The 13,919-nt window shown below is 45.1% G+C and overlaps 1 protein-coding gene across 2 annotated transcripts in view; it reads left to right on the top strand.

Annotated features, from left to right (window-relative positions):
* The window catches only part of CASD1 (CAS1 domain sialic acid O acetyltransferase 1), a 47,832-nt gene that overhangs the window by 18,713 nt on the left and 15,200 nt on the right, over window positions 1-13,919 (top strand). For both annotated transcript variants that reach the window (XM_084858777.1, XM_084858778.1), the window contains exons 6-9: window positions 83-127; window positions 1,127-1,250; window positions 12,619-12,833; window positions 13,328-13,753. In XM_084858777.1, coding sequence (XP_084714903.1) covers window positions 83-127; window positions 1,127-1,250; window positions 12,619-12,833; window positions 13,328-13,753 — 810 coding nt within the window. The remainder of the gene's footprint in view (window positions 1-82; window positions 128-1,126; window positions 1,251-12,618; window positions 12,834-13,327; window positions 13,754-13,919) is intronic.

The raw sequence follows: 13,919 nt of genomic DNA, 5'->3' as shown, positions 1-13,919 counted from the left end.
ATGCTATGCAGTACATTTGACTGTTCATATTCATTTTATAAATACACTGAGAAGATTAATCTGCCTTTCCCTGTGTTCATAGGGTTCCTCTACAAAGCCTCACATAATCGTAGCAGGAGCTGCTACGGTAAGCTGTTCATGTATTTGTCACTGTAATGACCAAATGAAAATTAGGATGTTGTCTCCTATTTCACCTCTTTCAAATTCTATGTGATCCTCTGCTTCTACTATTACTCTTCCTTCCTTAAGGCGTCCAAAGAACTTAATGTTATTGGGCATCATATAAATATTGTTAATGTACATACATACATACATACATCTCCTTGCCTCTGTTTCATAACCCACCAAGCTGAGCTTCCCTACACATACCTTTCCCTCTCTTTCTGCTACTGCTTCTGGTCCTAGAGAAACATTTTATTTATGTGGGCAGATGGGACACCACCTTCGTTCTGCTGTCTCTTTTATGAATGAAAAATTACATGTCCTGATCAGTAGAGGGACTTGATATATACTGTGCGTATCATTTAAAGTTTGAAGGAAGGTGCTGTAGATAAGAGTATTAGTTATATCCAAGAATGCACTAGTGGAGGAATTGCAATAGTTGGTGGTGTTCCACTAGTGGTTACACAAGTGCTAGCAGAACAACTAGTGCAAGCAACACCTTGGCTAATGAGTTGTGTGACACCTTGCACGAGTGGTATCAAAGTACTGGATATGTCACTTGTGCCAGGATGAAAATGGGGTTTCTGCAAGTGGTAGAAGCTTTGCCTTAGTGGAATGACAGCACTGGATACAACCCATTCTTTGAGTCCTATGATAGTATATTTTGCCAATTTTAGCAGTATTGTAAGTAGTTGCTGTATTTTTAAAATTTTGCATCAAAATCATTTAGCAGTAGCAGTTTATAATATCCTACGCTAACTTGAGTGCACAGAGTTCAGTATCCTCCTATATTTATCTGCTTCACCTGTTCTTTTGATCTATTTTTATAAATTTGAAAATATTTGAATCAGTCCTACCAGATTACTGAAACAGCAAGTAAGATTTGTATATAACAGTTAACCATTCTGATTATGTTGACCACAAGTATATATGCTGATTGATTTACTTTTTAACACTCTTTCAGTGGTCTATCAAAATTCACAATGGCAGCAATGAAGCGCTCACACAGTATAAGATCAATATCACATCAATTGCACCTCTTCTGGAAAAACTGGCAAAGAGCAGTGATGTCTACTGGGTCTTACAAGGTAAGCATAGGTGTGGAGACTTGTGAATTAAACTCATTCGTTGAAGATGAGACTTTATGTAATGCTTCCAATTCAGTCTAGATCTGAGTATTAGTACCAGCCTTTTTAATATTTCTTTAATATTTATTTACAATATTTATATACCGCTCCACATCAAAGATTTCGGGGTGGTGAACAACAAGATAATTTTGTAGGATATATTCCAGGAATAGCGGCTGAAGTTTTGTCCTATATTGTGGCTGGAGTCATTGATTAGTGCTCCATTTCTCAGTTTGTGAGACACCATATTCCTTATTGGAGAGGATCTCTCTTACCCATGATACCTGAACAAATGTTGTTCAAAACATTGCTCAGTCTGGGAGTAAATTGATTGGCTAGGCAAATCAGCTGACTAGAAAGATTCCAACCTGCAAATTCAAATGGCAGCCTGGAGACCTTCCCTAGTCAGTGGATCTGCCCATGAGAACACACCCTAAAATATTCCTTGTGTGGGTGTTTGCCAACCAGCTCTAGAAGCTCTTGGATGAGATTGATTATCTGGATCCATTTGAATTGTGACTCAGGATAGGTTTTGGTGCAGAAACAGCCTTGGTAGCCCTATATGATGACCTATGTTGGGAGACAAATGTGACCCTGTTGATTCTCCTTGATCTCTCTGTAGGGATGTTGCGAGTACCTGGTGCGGGGGTGGGGTCCAACAGACTCCCCTTGCTTGGCCCCCCAGACCCAGGTCACTGAGCTGCCACAACTTTCCGGATCCTGAGCACAGTCCGCAAGTGGATCCGGCTACTACCTGCTTTCTCCTCTGGAAGGGCAGGAGGAGGACAAGAGGGGCTTCCCTCTCGTCGTCCTCCTGTCAATCCGCTGCCTGTAATGTTGTGGAAATGGCCCCTTTATGGCCTCCATTTCCACAACATTAGATTTACAGAAAAACCTGTGCCACCATTTTTACGCAACATGGTGGCTTGGCGGAGGAAGTGGGCAGCTGCCAGGCCTGCTCGTTGAGCATGTGGGTGCTTGGCGTCCAGGTCTCACCAAACACAGCGATTTGATGAGCGGGTCCGAGGCGCGCAAGCAGGGGCAGCGGCTTGGCAGATGCCCGGGCAACCCAGACAGGTAAATCCATCCATCCCTATCTCTCAGCACTTTTCCATACTATCAACCATAGCATTCTTCTAGGTCAGTTGGTGGGAGTGAGAGATACAACACTGTAGTGGTTTCACTCTTGCTTGGATGGTCAGCTCCAGGAGGTGGTGGTTGGGGGATATTGCTTCGCCTCTTGGATTCTCCAGTATGGGGTTGTGCAGGGGTCATATGTGTCCCCCATGCTATCTAATATCTACATGAAACCATTGATGGGGTCATCAGGAGTTTTGGAGTGTGTTGTCATCAGAATGCTGATGGCACGAAGCTCTGTTTCTCCTTTTCATCTTCATCAGGTGATGCGGTGGATGTGCAAGTTTGGTGCCTGGCTGCAACAATGGACTGGATGAGGCCTAATAAACTGAAGCTCAATCTGGACAAGACCGATATGCTGTTAGTGGGTGGTTCTTCTTCACAGTCTCTGTGCATCACATGTATGGGCTCTGTGCCTGCATGGAAAACTTCTATAGCTGAGGAGTTTTGGTGGGAACCCTTCCCTCACCATTCCAGCGCACATGTCCCTAGTGGCTTCCTGATTATTTTCTCAGTTCTCTTTCGACTGCCATTGTGGTAGCCTTGTCTGGGAACTTCTCTTGTGTTCAGTTTAATCTGAAAGCGTTTTTCAAAGCTGAGGTTTTATTCTATCTTCTTAACTTTCAAAGTATTTCTGTCTTTATCTTAGCATTATTTTTATTTTCTGTTTAGCTTTTGCGATCTCACGGTCGCTCTCACAGGCATATGACCCTTAAGGCTCCATTTAGAAAATGTGTCCATTGTGGGGATACGTTGCTGCTGTCTGATGGGCATTCTCTTTGCCTTGGAGAATGGCATGTTCTTGATGCTTGCCCTCATTGTCAAGCTTTCTCGATTCAGGCAAGATGAAATCGCTCTGACCGTCTGAAAGCCGCTCTTTGGAAATGAGCATTGGAAGCTGTTCAGGAGCCAAAAGGTGTGGTGGAAAAGCTAGTCTCGCCCTCAGAGATTTCGCCTGCCATTGTTTGGGGTATCGTCTCTTCAGTGTCGTATTCCTCCAAGTACACAAGACCCTCCCACTGCAGGCCTGTCTTTGATGTTTTCACTGACTAAGAAGCTAACCAAAAGGACTAAAGCTGCAAAACAGGCTAGTCTGTCTTCTTCAGAACCAAAGAAGAAGAAGAAAAACTTGTAAAAAGTCGAATGACTTTAATCAGGATTGAACACAGTCTTTGGGCTCCCCCACTTTTCCCGACTCTGCATGAGCATCTCAGGTTTTCCTGCAGTGGAGGAGGATATCTTTATATGGGTTGCTTCTCCCGCTCGCTGTGATAGGCAGGAATATGCTAATTAACTGAATTGCCCTCTCACATGGGAGAGCAACCTACTTCCAGTTTCGTTTCCTGCCTCAGCTCTGAGCAGGGCGATGGAGTAGCTCCTCCAGCACTCCAGCTTTTTATAGCTGCAGTATGCCTCACTTTTTTCTTCTTTCTTCCTCTCTATCCTTCTTTACTTTCTCCCTTAGTTTCCAAAACAAAAACCTTTCCCCCTCTTTTTAGATTTTCTAATTACAGTGGTGACCAAGCCTGCACCTGCAATGCCTGATTTCACCTTGGAGATAGAGAGCCCCAGAATATTGGGGGACTCCTTTCTGGAACCTAAAGAAAGGGCCACGGGGGCTCTGGGAGCAAGTCTGTCCCCCCGGATAAGATGCCTCTTGGCACCTTCCAGCTACAGGCTGAAGCGAAGTCTGCCCTCCTCCGTGCAGGTGGGCCTAGTAGGAGCAAGGCGGGCCTGGCGCAATATCGTCTCCCAACCCCACCCAGGGACTGGGAACAATCCAAGGAGGGCTCAGACCAGGTAAGTCCCAGAGGGCCTGTATCCCAACCAGCTGCCTCCAATTCACCCCCACTGCTGATCATCGACAGCCAAGCCCTTCACCCCAAATTCTGCTGATGGATCCAGTAGATTGTTGCAAGGGAGGGACTCCGCCTGGATATCCCCCGTAGCAAGTCGGCGCTTGGGATAAGTCATCTGCTCTTCCCTCAGAGCCAACTGGGTGCAAGCATTGGAGAGATAATAGGGGTTAAGGAGAGGGAATAATCTTTTCTCCTCCCTCTTCCTCCAGTCAGGCATTGAGGTCCCTCTGCCAGCACCCCACCGCCACTTGCATTCCCATCTTTTTCAGTGCAGCTGCCATTTCAGGCAGACCATGTGGAACGAACAGGCTGATCCCCTCCCTCCACCCATCTCCAAGGCCAGCCTATTCTGCAAGGGGCATCAAACGCAAGTCCACAGAGGGTGAGGATCCTTTGCCCTTACCATACATCCTGCCTCCAGATTACTGGATTCAGAGGCGTCATTCCTGCCTAAGGGAGAACAGGGAAGCCTTTTCAGCAGAGGAAGTCCCTACTGAAAGCCCAGCCTCTCAAAGGCCTTGTCAGACTGATGATTCCCGAGTCTTATTAAGTAATGCTGCTAATACCCTGGACATGAATTCTGAAGGGGTGCAGACAGGAAAAGAAGCAGAATACTGATCTGAATTTCTCCAGACAAGAGATTTCCTGGCATCTTTGGATCTTGCAGAAGCATCCTTGCATGTCTTGCTTCACCCAGCTCACAGACAATATTGTGGTTTGCCTATCAGGGAAATAGTATCAATGCAGAGCCCTCCCACTCAGTTTCTCTTCTACCCCCAGGGTAGTGTTGGTAGTACAGCTGAGAAGGCAGCAGATTCACACTTGTCCTCACCTCATCATCATTCTAATCAAGTCTCCCTCACTCCAACAAGGAATTCTGGATGTCCACAGGACATTAGCATGCCTTCAGTCATGCATTTCATGGTGAATGTCAGAAAAAGTCAGTTTTGACCTTCTAGGGAACTGCAGCACCTCGAGATGGTACTGAGTACTCAGACAGGTATAGTTCTGCTTTCTGCTGGAGAGATCAGAAAAGCTCCAGGCCATGGTAAGACTGATCCTTCAGAATCCCATCCCAGACCTGATGGTCCTAGCACAATTGCAGGGGTTGTGATCTCTACCATAGATATGTCACATGGGTACTCCAGGCCCCTTTAGTGGCTTATTCCCCTTTTTTCCAGAAGGATATAGCTGTCAGAGATACAAACCAAGCCAATTGTCTCTTGAAGTCTTTGACTCGGTGGTTCACCCCCTCAATCCTGAGGGGGCAGGCCCTTAGAGACAGCCCCCTCAGTCCAAATTACAACAGATGCCAGCCTTCAGGGTTGGGGGGGGCCCACTGCAGATCCACCATGGGCCAGTGCAGATGGAGCTCAGAGGAAGCATTGCACAGTATCAGCTGGCTGGAGGTGAGGCCAGTCGAACTGGCTCTCCTCACCTTCAGCCACCTGATCCAGCACAAGGTCGTGCTTGTATGAACAGACAATATGATGGCCAGGTGCATGTGAGGTTCTAGAGAGGGACCAGGTTGCGCTCCCTCATGGCCAAGGCAGACCACTTCCTAAAGTGGGCAGAGTCAAAACTTTTATCCGTATCAGCCAAGTATGTTCAAGGGGATTTAAACTCCTTTACAAACTGGCTGATCTGCCTGGATGCCAACCAGACAGAATGGAGCCTCACTTCAGTGGTGTGTCATGCCATAGTTCAGCATTTCAGTACACCAGTCATGGACTAGTTCGCATCTCTCATGAACCACAAAGGACAAACAAAGTCCTTTCCAGATATGCAGTGGAGGGTGCAGAAGACATAGATGCCATGTCTACTGCTTGGCCTACAGGCGTCCTGTACAGCCTTTAGTCTAGTCTCCTTGATAGTTCAACCCCTGCGCAGAATCTAGCCAGAGTGTGTGCTCCGTGGTATTGGTAGCACTAAACTGGTTGAGAAGGGCCTGGTACTTGGACCTTTTACAGCTGTCGGTGCCATTGGCCTCTACCAACAGCCCCAGACTCTGTCAGTTTTTTTTTTTTTAAATCCATCCTGACCCAGGCTGGTTTACAACTCTGCACTTGGTGTATGAAAGGTTAGTACTAGAATGCACCGGTTACAACACAAAAGACAAGATAGTCTTTTCTTGTTTTCTCACAGAGAATCCACAAACATGATATTGAGATCTTGTAGAGAGTTTTTTTTACAAGTGGTACAGGAGAAAAGGGAAAAATTCGATTAAGGCTGACATCAGACAGGCCCTGGCGTTTCTACAAAATGGGTTGGATCAGTGGCTTGGCCCAATAATCTCAAGAGGTGGTTCATGGCATTATCCTCTGTGGTACCTGAGTCTTCCCATAGATCCCTGGCAGTGCCACCCGCATATAAAATGTTTTTTAAGAGGTGTTTCCTTACTAAAGACACCACCTATCCACAGGTACCTTACTTGGGATCTGCATGAAGTTCTCAAAGCTCTTGCCAAGCCCCCTTTCTAGCCTCTACAAAGGGTCTCTCCTGGAAGGTTCTTTTTTCTTGTAGCCATCACATTGGCTTGCAGGGTATTGGCTAGAAAGGAATTATGCTTTTTCCAGCAGGATGCAGTCATACTTCACTTGGATTTGACTTTGGTTCCTAATAATTAAATAACTCCATCTTCCACAGGGCCGAGGAGCTGATTCCACCATCCTTTTGTCCTAGACCAAGTCACCTCCTAGAAAAAGAATGGCACGTGTTGGACATAAAATGTGCAATTAAGATCTTTCTCAAAATGGCGAAAGATTTTTTTGTTTTTGACTCTTTCATTTCAGCCTTCCACCCTGGGCAAGAAGATCTCCAAGTCAACCTTGGCACAGTGGATTAAGGCCTGCATTTTCCACTCTTTTGCACTTCTGGTTCTGCTTGGCCTAGGAAGATCGCCACTCACTTTGTACAGAGTGCAGCCACTCTCTACTGCCTTCAGGACAAATGCCCCACTCATTGACATTTGCAACTTGGGCTTCTGTGTCTTCCTTTGTGAGATGTTACAAGTCAAACATCTTAGCCGTGGCCAAGGCATGTTTCTGGCGGAGGGTGCTTCAGCAGATGGTTACAGTTTAATTATCAGGTTTAGCAGTGACTTACCCTCCCAGTTTGGGGCACTGCTGTAAGATGCCCTATATAAGGATATCCTCCTCTACTGCAGGAAGAAGGAAAGTTGGTACTTCCTGTGATAAGTTCATTTTCTGCAGTGGAAGGGTGATATCCTGCCCACTCAGCAGGACTCTGTTGCTGCTGGCGGGAGGGGGGGTCCTCAGTTAGTTCTTCTTCTGAAAGTATTGTTCCATTTTTTACTAATAAATAAAGTTACTGGCAATTTGGGGCTGAGACATCTTGCAAATTAAAAGTAGTTTGCTCTCCCACATGAGAGGGCAATTCAGTTAATTTGCATGTTCCTGCCTATTAGAGCGAATGGGAGGAGCAACCCATATAAGGATGTCCTCATTCCACTGCACAAAATGAACGTATCATGGTAAGTACCAACGTTCTTACCCACAGCAACCCCTACATTCGGTTGCATTTCTCAGCGCTCCAACTTGACATGAAGCATATCTCTCACCTCCGACTGCTCTGAATAAGGTTGCCTCTTCCAAACCAAGGCTTTGAAATAGTCAAGGCAGCAAATAAATACATTGCGCCATCAAGTTGACTGCGGCTCAAAAGTAGTTGTTGGTTCCGTTGCTCTGTGTTGCCACTCCTGGATGAGGTTGGCTGGCCTTCTGTGGAAGACTGGATCCTGCATTGAAGATGTGCCCTTTGAGGGTCAAGGGTTGTTTAATACAAAAACTGACAACATATTAGACTTGATCCAGAAGGCCCGTACCATGGTGCGTTGTATGCGTTTTATGCCTCAGCAGCAATCCAGGCAATGACACTGGTTCCAAAGTTCCATCGCAAGATGTCAACCCCACCACCTGGGGCCAGCACAACAGCACTGTTCTCAACCTGTGGCATCAGGGAAGTTTTGCTCAACTTCAGAGTTGTGTAACTATCACCATAAGATTCACAGTAGAAGCAAGTGTTACCTTTGACTCAGACTCCATCCTTTTTTGTCCCTCTGCTAGTCTTCCCTTCTTTGGAACTCCTCTGCCCTCTTATCGGACCTGGTGTATCATCACATTGGACTCCTGAGTCCTTTCCGCTATACACAGGGACTACAGGATCAAATTTGCTACCCTTCCTCTACTCAGTACCATAAAGGTCATAGCTCCATCTCCCATTCTCCACCAGGAGGTCAATATTCTCCTTAGGAAGAGAGCCATCATACCCGTTCCGCGTTTGCTCCTCCGTGACAGTTTGTACTGGAGGTACTTCACAGTACCAAAGAGGACTCTGACCAATCCTGGATCTCCAAGAACCAAATCTGTATATTTCACCCAGGAAGTTCCACATGATCTCTCCAGCATCCATCCTCTTTCTCTCTCAAGGAGATTGGTTTACCTCTATCAATCTCAAGGATGTGTATTTTCATATCGCCATAGAGGAGTCATACTAACATTATCTCCAATTTGTCATTGGTCCCAGTTTCGGGTGCTACCCTTTAGTCTCACCACCACGCCAAAAGTATTTACCAAGTGCACGGCAGTGGTCTGTTACCATCTTCGGATGCAAGGTGTCGAAGTGGACCCATATATTGACAATTGGCTGTTGGTGATGTCAACACGGAACCACCTTCTTTGGTCAATAGAGGTGACCTGCAATCTCCTTTGGGACTTTGTCTCCACCTCAAAACCACTTCTATAGCCTACCAAAATCTGCAGTTCATTGGGGCTCTGCTGGACTCCCGCTCAGGCAGAGCATTCCTCCCTGGGGATCCAATAGTGTTGGTCTCTTTAACAGTGGATATAAACCATCACATGGTCACTTCAGTGCTCAAGGTCCAAAACCTACTAGGCCTTATGGCTGCAACAACAGCTGTAGTCTGATACACTTGGTTGAATATGAGGCCTCTTCAGAATTGGCCCATACACAATTTTGATACTGAGTAGGATGCCTGCTGGACCAAGCTGTGCCTTCCACAGGACGTCAGGGACTCCCTACAGTGGTGGATGGTGCCAGCCAACCTGTCGGAGGGCATGTCCTTCCTTCAGCCCTTGCCATCCAGATAGTAACTACAGATGCGTCGCTCTCGGGATTAGGAGCGCATTGCTTGGTCCTTATGGTCCATGGACAATAGTCAGCTGTGGAGGTGGCACAGCATATCAACCTCCTAAAGCTCAGGGCGGTGTAAAAGGCCTTTCTGGCATTTGAGATGGACCTGGTGGGCAGATTGGTTCAGGTCACTTCAGCTAATACCATGGTAGTTGCGTACTTGAACAAGGAAGGCAGTACGAGGTTGCTCCTAATCCTTGCTTTAACACTGGAAATTTTTCTCTAGTGTCTGCCTTGTCAGACTGGTCTGATTGCAACCCACATTGCTGGCACGGACAATACCCTGGCAGACTAGCTCAGCTGGGCCACACTTACCTCCCATGAGTGGGGATTGGACGAGTCAGTCCTGAGGGCTCTCTTTCAGTACTGGGGCATGCCACATGTGGACCTATTCGTCACTCAGGACAATGCTGTGTGCCAGGATTTTTGCAGCTGAGTGGGCTGTGGCACGGGTTCGTTGGGGGACACTTTTGTTCTGAGGTTGACAGGAGCGCTGTTCTCCCTTTTTCTCCACTTCCCACTGATGATGAGGGTTCTGGTGAAGATTGACATGGTTGGTACTAAATGCATCCTCATAACTCCTTGGTGGCCTTGCCAGCCATGGTTCGCCCTGCTGCTCTGGGTGCATGGTTGGTACTGTTGTCTCCCATCGCACCTGTCCCTTCTCACCAGGGAGAGCAGCCAGATCCGACACCTGGACCTAACTACCCTCCACTCTTAAGCCCTCTACACAGCATTTGGTTGCGAGTAAACGGACTGCTTTTTCCACCTTTGCTCGTGCTCAAGGCTTCCATCGACTTCAGTGCTCACTGTACCAGATACTTCAGTTCCTCCTCTGTCTTTCCAAGAAAGAACTCAAACTGTTGTCTCTTAGAGTTCGTTTATCAGCTGTCTCTACTTTTCACCCTCCTCTTGAGGGTATTTCTGTCTTCTCGCATCTGACAGCGAAGAGGTTTCTGAAAGGGATCAGAAACCTGGCACCACCAACTCGTGCTATGGTACCAAGTTGGAGCCTTTCAGTTGTGTTTAAGGCACTTTCATCCATACCCTTTGAGCCCCTGGCAACTGCAGACCTACACCTCCTCTAATGGAAGGTGATCTTGGTAGCCATCACATCTGCACAACAGGTTAGTGAACTCTGTGGGCTCAGAGTGGACCAGCCCTATCTCACCTTTCACCCAGAGAAAGTGGTGCTCAGACCTGATCCTCCTTTTCTGCTGAAAGGCTTTCATTTAAATCACAACATTGTTTTGCCTGCTTTCTTTACTATCCCATCTACGCCTCGGGAATTGACCCTGCGCATCTTTTATGTTTATCACACCCTGGCCTTTTACAAGTCAAACAGTGAGCAGTTCAGACTTTCACCTTCACTTTTTGTCTGCTATGGTGGCAAGCATAAAGGCCAGTCTCTCTTGACTCAGCACCTTGGTCATCAAAACTATCGAGCTATCATATGAGCTAGCCACCGTCTGGGCTTATTCTACTAATGCGATAGCAACATAGGTTGCATTTGACAGAGGGTTGCCATCCCTGAACCATGCCACGCTGTAGCCTGGTCAATACCATCTACCTTTGTTAGACAGTACAGACTGGATGTTCGGGCTAGAGCTGACTGTACTTTTGGTTGTCCTGTCCTTCCATCTGTTTTGTAGGAGGACACTGATTAACCTTTTAAGTTAGTTCACTACTCACCCATATGTGTGATGCACAGAGACCACAAAGAAGAAAGATAGGTTGCTACCTGTAACTGTAGTTCTTCAAGTGACCATCTGTGCATTCACACAACCCACCCACCATCTCCTCTTCAGTGTAATACTTGTGTTCAATGTTGGGTACCGAAGGTATTTCTTCTCGGTTCCGAGGCTACAATGTCGGTCTCAAGGAACTGAGGAAATAAATGGGAACTTGTTAGGGACATGCACACTGGATCAGTGGGGGAAGGGTTACTGCCAAAACGCCTCAGCTATAGAAGTTTCCTGAATCAAGTTTCCATGCAGGTGCAGAGTCCATATGTGTGAATGCACAGATGACCACTCAAAGAGCTACAGTTACTGGTAGCAACCTGTCTTTCTTCTGACTAGATGGAGGGTATTCACCGTTGTCGGGGGGTGCACAACCCCATCCAGAAGGAGCAGGTTTGTAGCTTGAGGGTTCTCATGGAACCATTATTGTCACTTGAGGCTCATGTGGCTTCAGTGGCACAGATTGCCTTCTACCAGCTTTGGGTGGAGGCTCAGCTAAGCCCCTATCTGTACAGGGATAACCTGGCATAAGTAGTCTGTGCTCTCCAGTCTAACCTCCAAGTTTAACCTGCAATGCACTCTGTGTGGGGCTGCCTTTGAAGATGGTTCAGAAATTGCAGCTTGTGCAAAATGTGGAGGCCAGATTGATAGCAGGGACCAGAAGGTCTGAATGTATAACGTTGATTTTGGCCTGTTTCCACTGGCTGCCTGTACATTTCCCAAGTCCAATTCATTGTGCTGGTTTTGACCTATAAAATCTTACACTGCTTGGGACTATAATAACTGGTGGAGTGCGTCTCCTGGTATTAACCTACTCATACACTATGATCCTCCTCCTCCAAGGAGGTTTGGAGGAAGGCAGCAAGGGAGAGGGCCTTCTGCAGTGGTGGCCCACCAACTGTGGAATGCTCTCCTCAGTAAGGTCCATTTGGCACCAACATTGTCATCTTTTTGGCACCAGGTGAAGATTTTCCTCTACTTCCAGGCTTTTAACAGCATATAAGTCTTTTTAATGGGTCCTGGGATGTTCATTGTTGATTGTTTAGAATTGTTTTTATATTTTTGTATGTTAATGATTTTATATTATGCTATTACTGTATTTTTAGGATTTTAATATTTGTAAACTGACCTTTGGCTTTGGCTGTTGGGTCATATAGAAATGTAAAAGAATGAATAAAATGCCACCTGAAGAGATGGACCAGGGTGCTTGCTTCATAGTTAGATCTGCTGGCTGGAAGGAATGGTCAACTGTCTTCTCTGCAAGGAATTTTGTGGTACTAACATGCTCTAACTGGAGATGGCCATGTCAGGCTTATTCTAGTGAATCATTTCGTAGATGAGAGCTATATATCCTAGAGGTTGAGTGTTTATTTATTGCTTTGCTTAAAAACAAACACCTCAACATTCTTTTCAATTCAGATCCAGTTTCTGAAGATATGTTGAGTGAAAGCAGGAAAATGATCACTAATGAGAAAATAGATGCCTACAATGAAGCAGCAATCAGTATTCTGAACAGCAGCTCAAAAAACTCAAAAGCTAAAGTAAAAGTTTTCAGTGCATCTAGGCTGATAGCAGAAGAAACTATAATTCAGTCTACAGATGGTTTACATCTTCCTGAATCAAGCAGAGAAACAGTGAGTAACCTCTTTTTGGAAAACAGCTTGTAAGATTAATAATGGTAAAAGGTTACCATTAAAATTTAAAATATAACATGGCCAATTGTATGAACTTTTTAATTTTTATTAGATACTATTTTAAAGTTACATTCAACTGTTTTGCACAAAATTATTTACAAGTTATACTTTGCAAAATATTTTACACAGTGTGGATAACTTGCACTGCATTGTAATTGTAATGTGATACTAGAAACTCTGAATTGCTCATTCCTTGGCTTATTCAGTTTATGATTTCTTAGATGACAGAATTAAGTTTGTTTCTTGACCATAGGTTTTTTTCAGTCAAAATTTTTAAATTTAATATATTAAAAAGCACTGTCAATGCTTTTTCATATGGTGTTTTTTGTAAAGAAGGAAATAAAAAATCCTGCCATTCATTTACTTAAATCTGAATGAATAATATGTTCAGGTACAAAATCCCAATGACTGGACTTTTGTTTTTCCCTGGACAGAGTGCAATGATTCTCATAAACATCCACTGCAACAAGATTATGAAGCCAATTGATGGTTCATGCTGCCAACCTCAGCCTCCCATCACTTTGATACAAAAGCTAGCATTTTGCTTCTTTTTATTATCTGTAATTGGATATTTAATTCTGCTTCTGATTCGTCGTAACAGTCACCGGAAGAATAAGCCTTGCACTGATATGGAAAGCGGAGAGGAGAAAAAACCTGCCACCAATACACCAGCAGTTTCTACTCTAGAGACACTCTTGCAATCCTTATGCAAACTTGGTTTGATTATGGGTTACTTTTACCTGTGTGACAGAGCAAATCTGTTCATGAAAGAAAACAAGTTTTATACTCATTCATCGTTCTTCATACCAATAATTTACATCCTGGTATTAGGAGTATTTTATACTGAAAATACGAAAGAGGTAAACCTATTTTGTTTTTGTTTTTAATAAAAGTTCATACTTGAACTGACCTTGAATAATAAAAACATTAAAGGCAAACTTTTTCAGTGGCCTGTGTGTTGTTTCTCTCTTGACTATTGTTTTTAGACACTGTTGTCTGCCTTGAGGTAAATGACCATATAGAAGT

Source organism: Heloderma suspectum, chromosome 5, assembly GCF_057233095.1.
Source record: "Heloderma suspectum isolate Gila_16-S chromosome 5, 16-S_ref, whole genome shotgun sequence".
In the NCBI taxonomy this organism is placed as follows: domain Eukaryota; kingdom Metazoa; phylum Chordata; class Lepidosauria; order Squamata; family Helodermatidae; genus Heloderma; species Heloderma suspectum.
The sequence above is the reverse complement of the archived record's forward strand: the minus strand, read 5'-3'. Positions and strand labels throughout refer to the sequence as shown.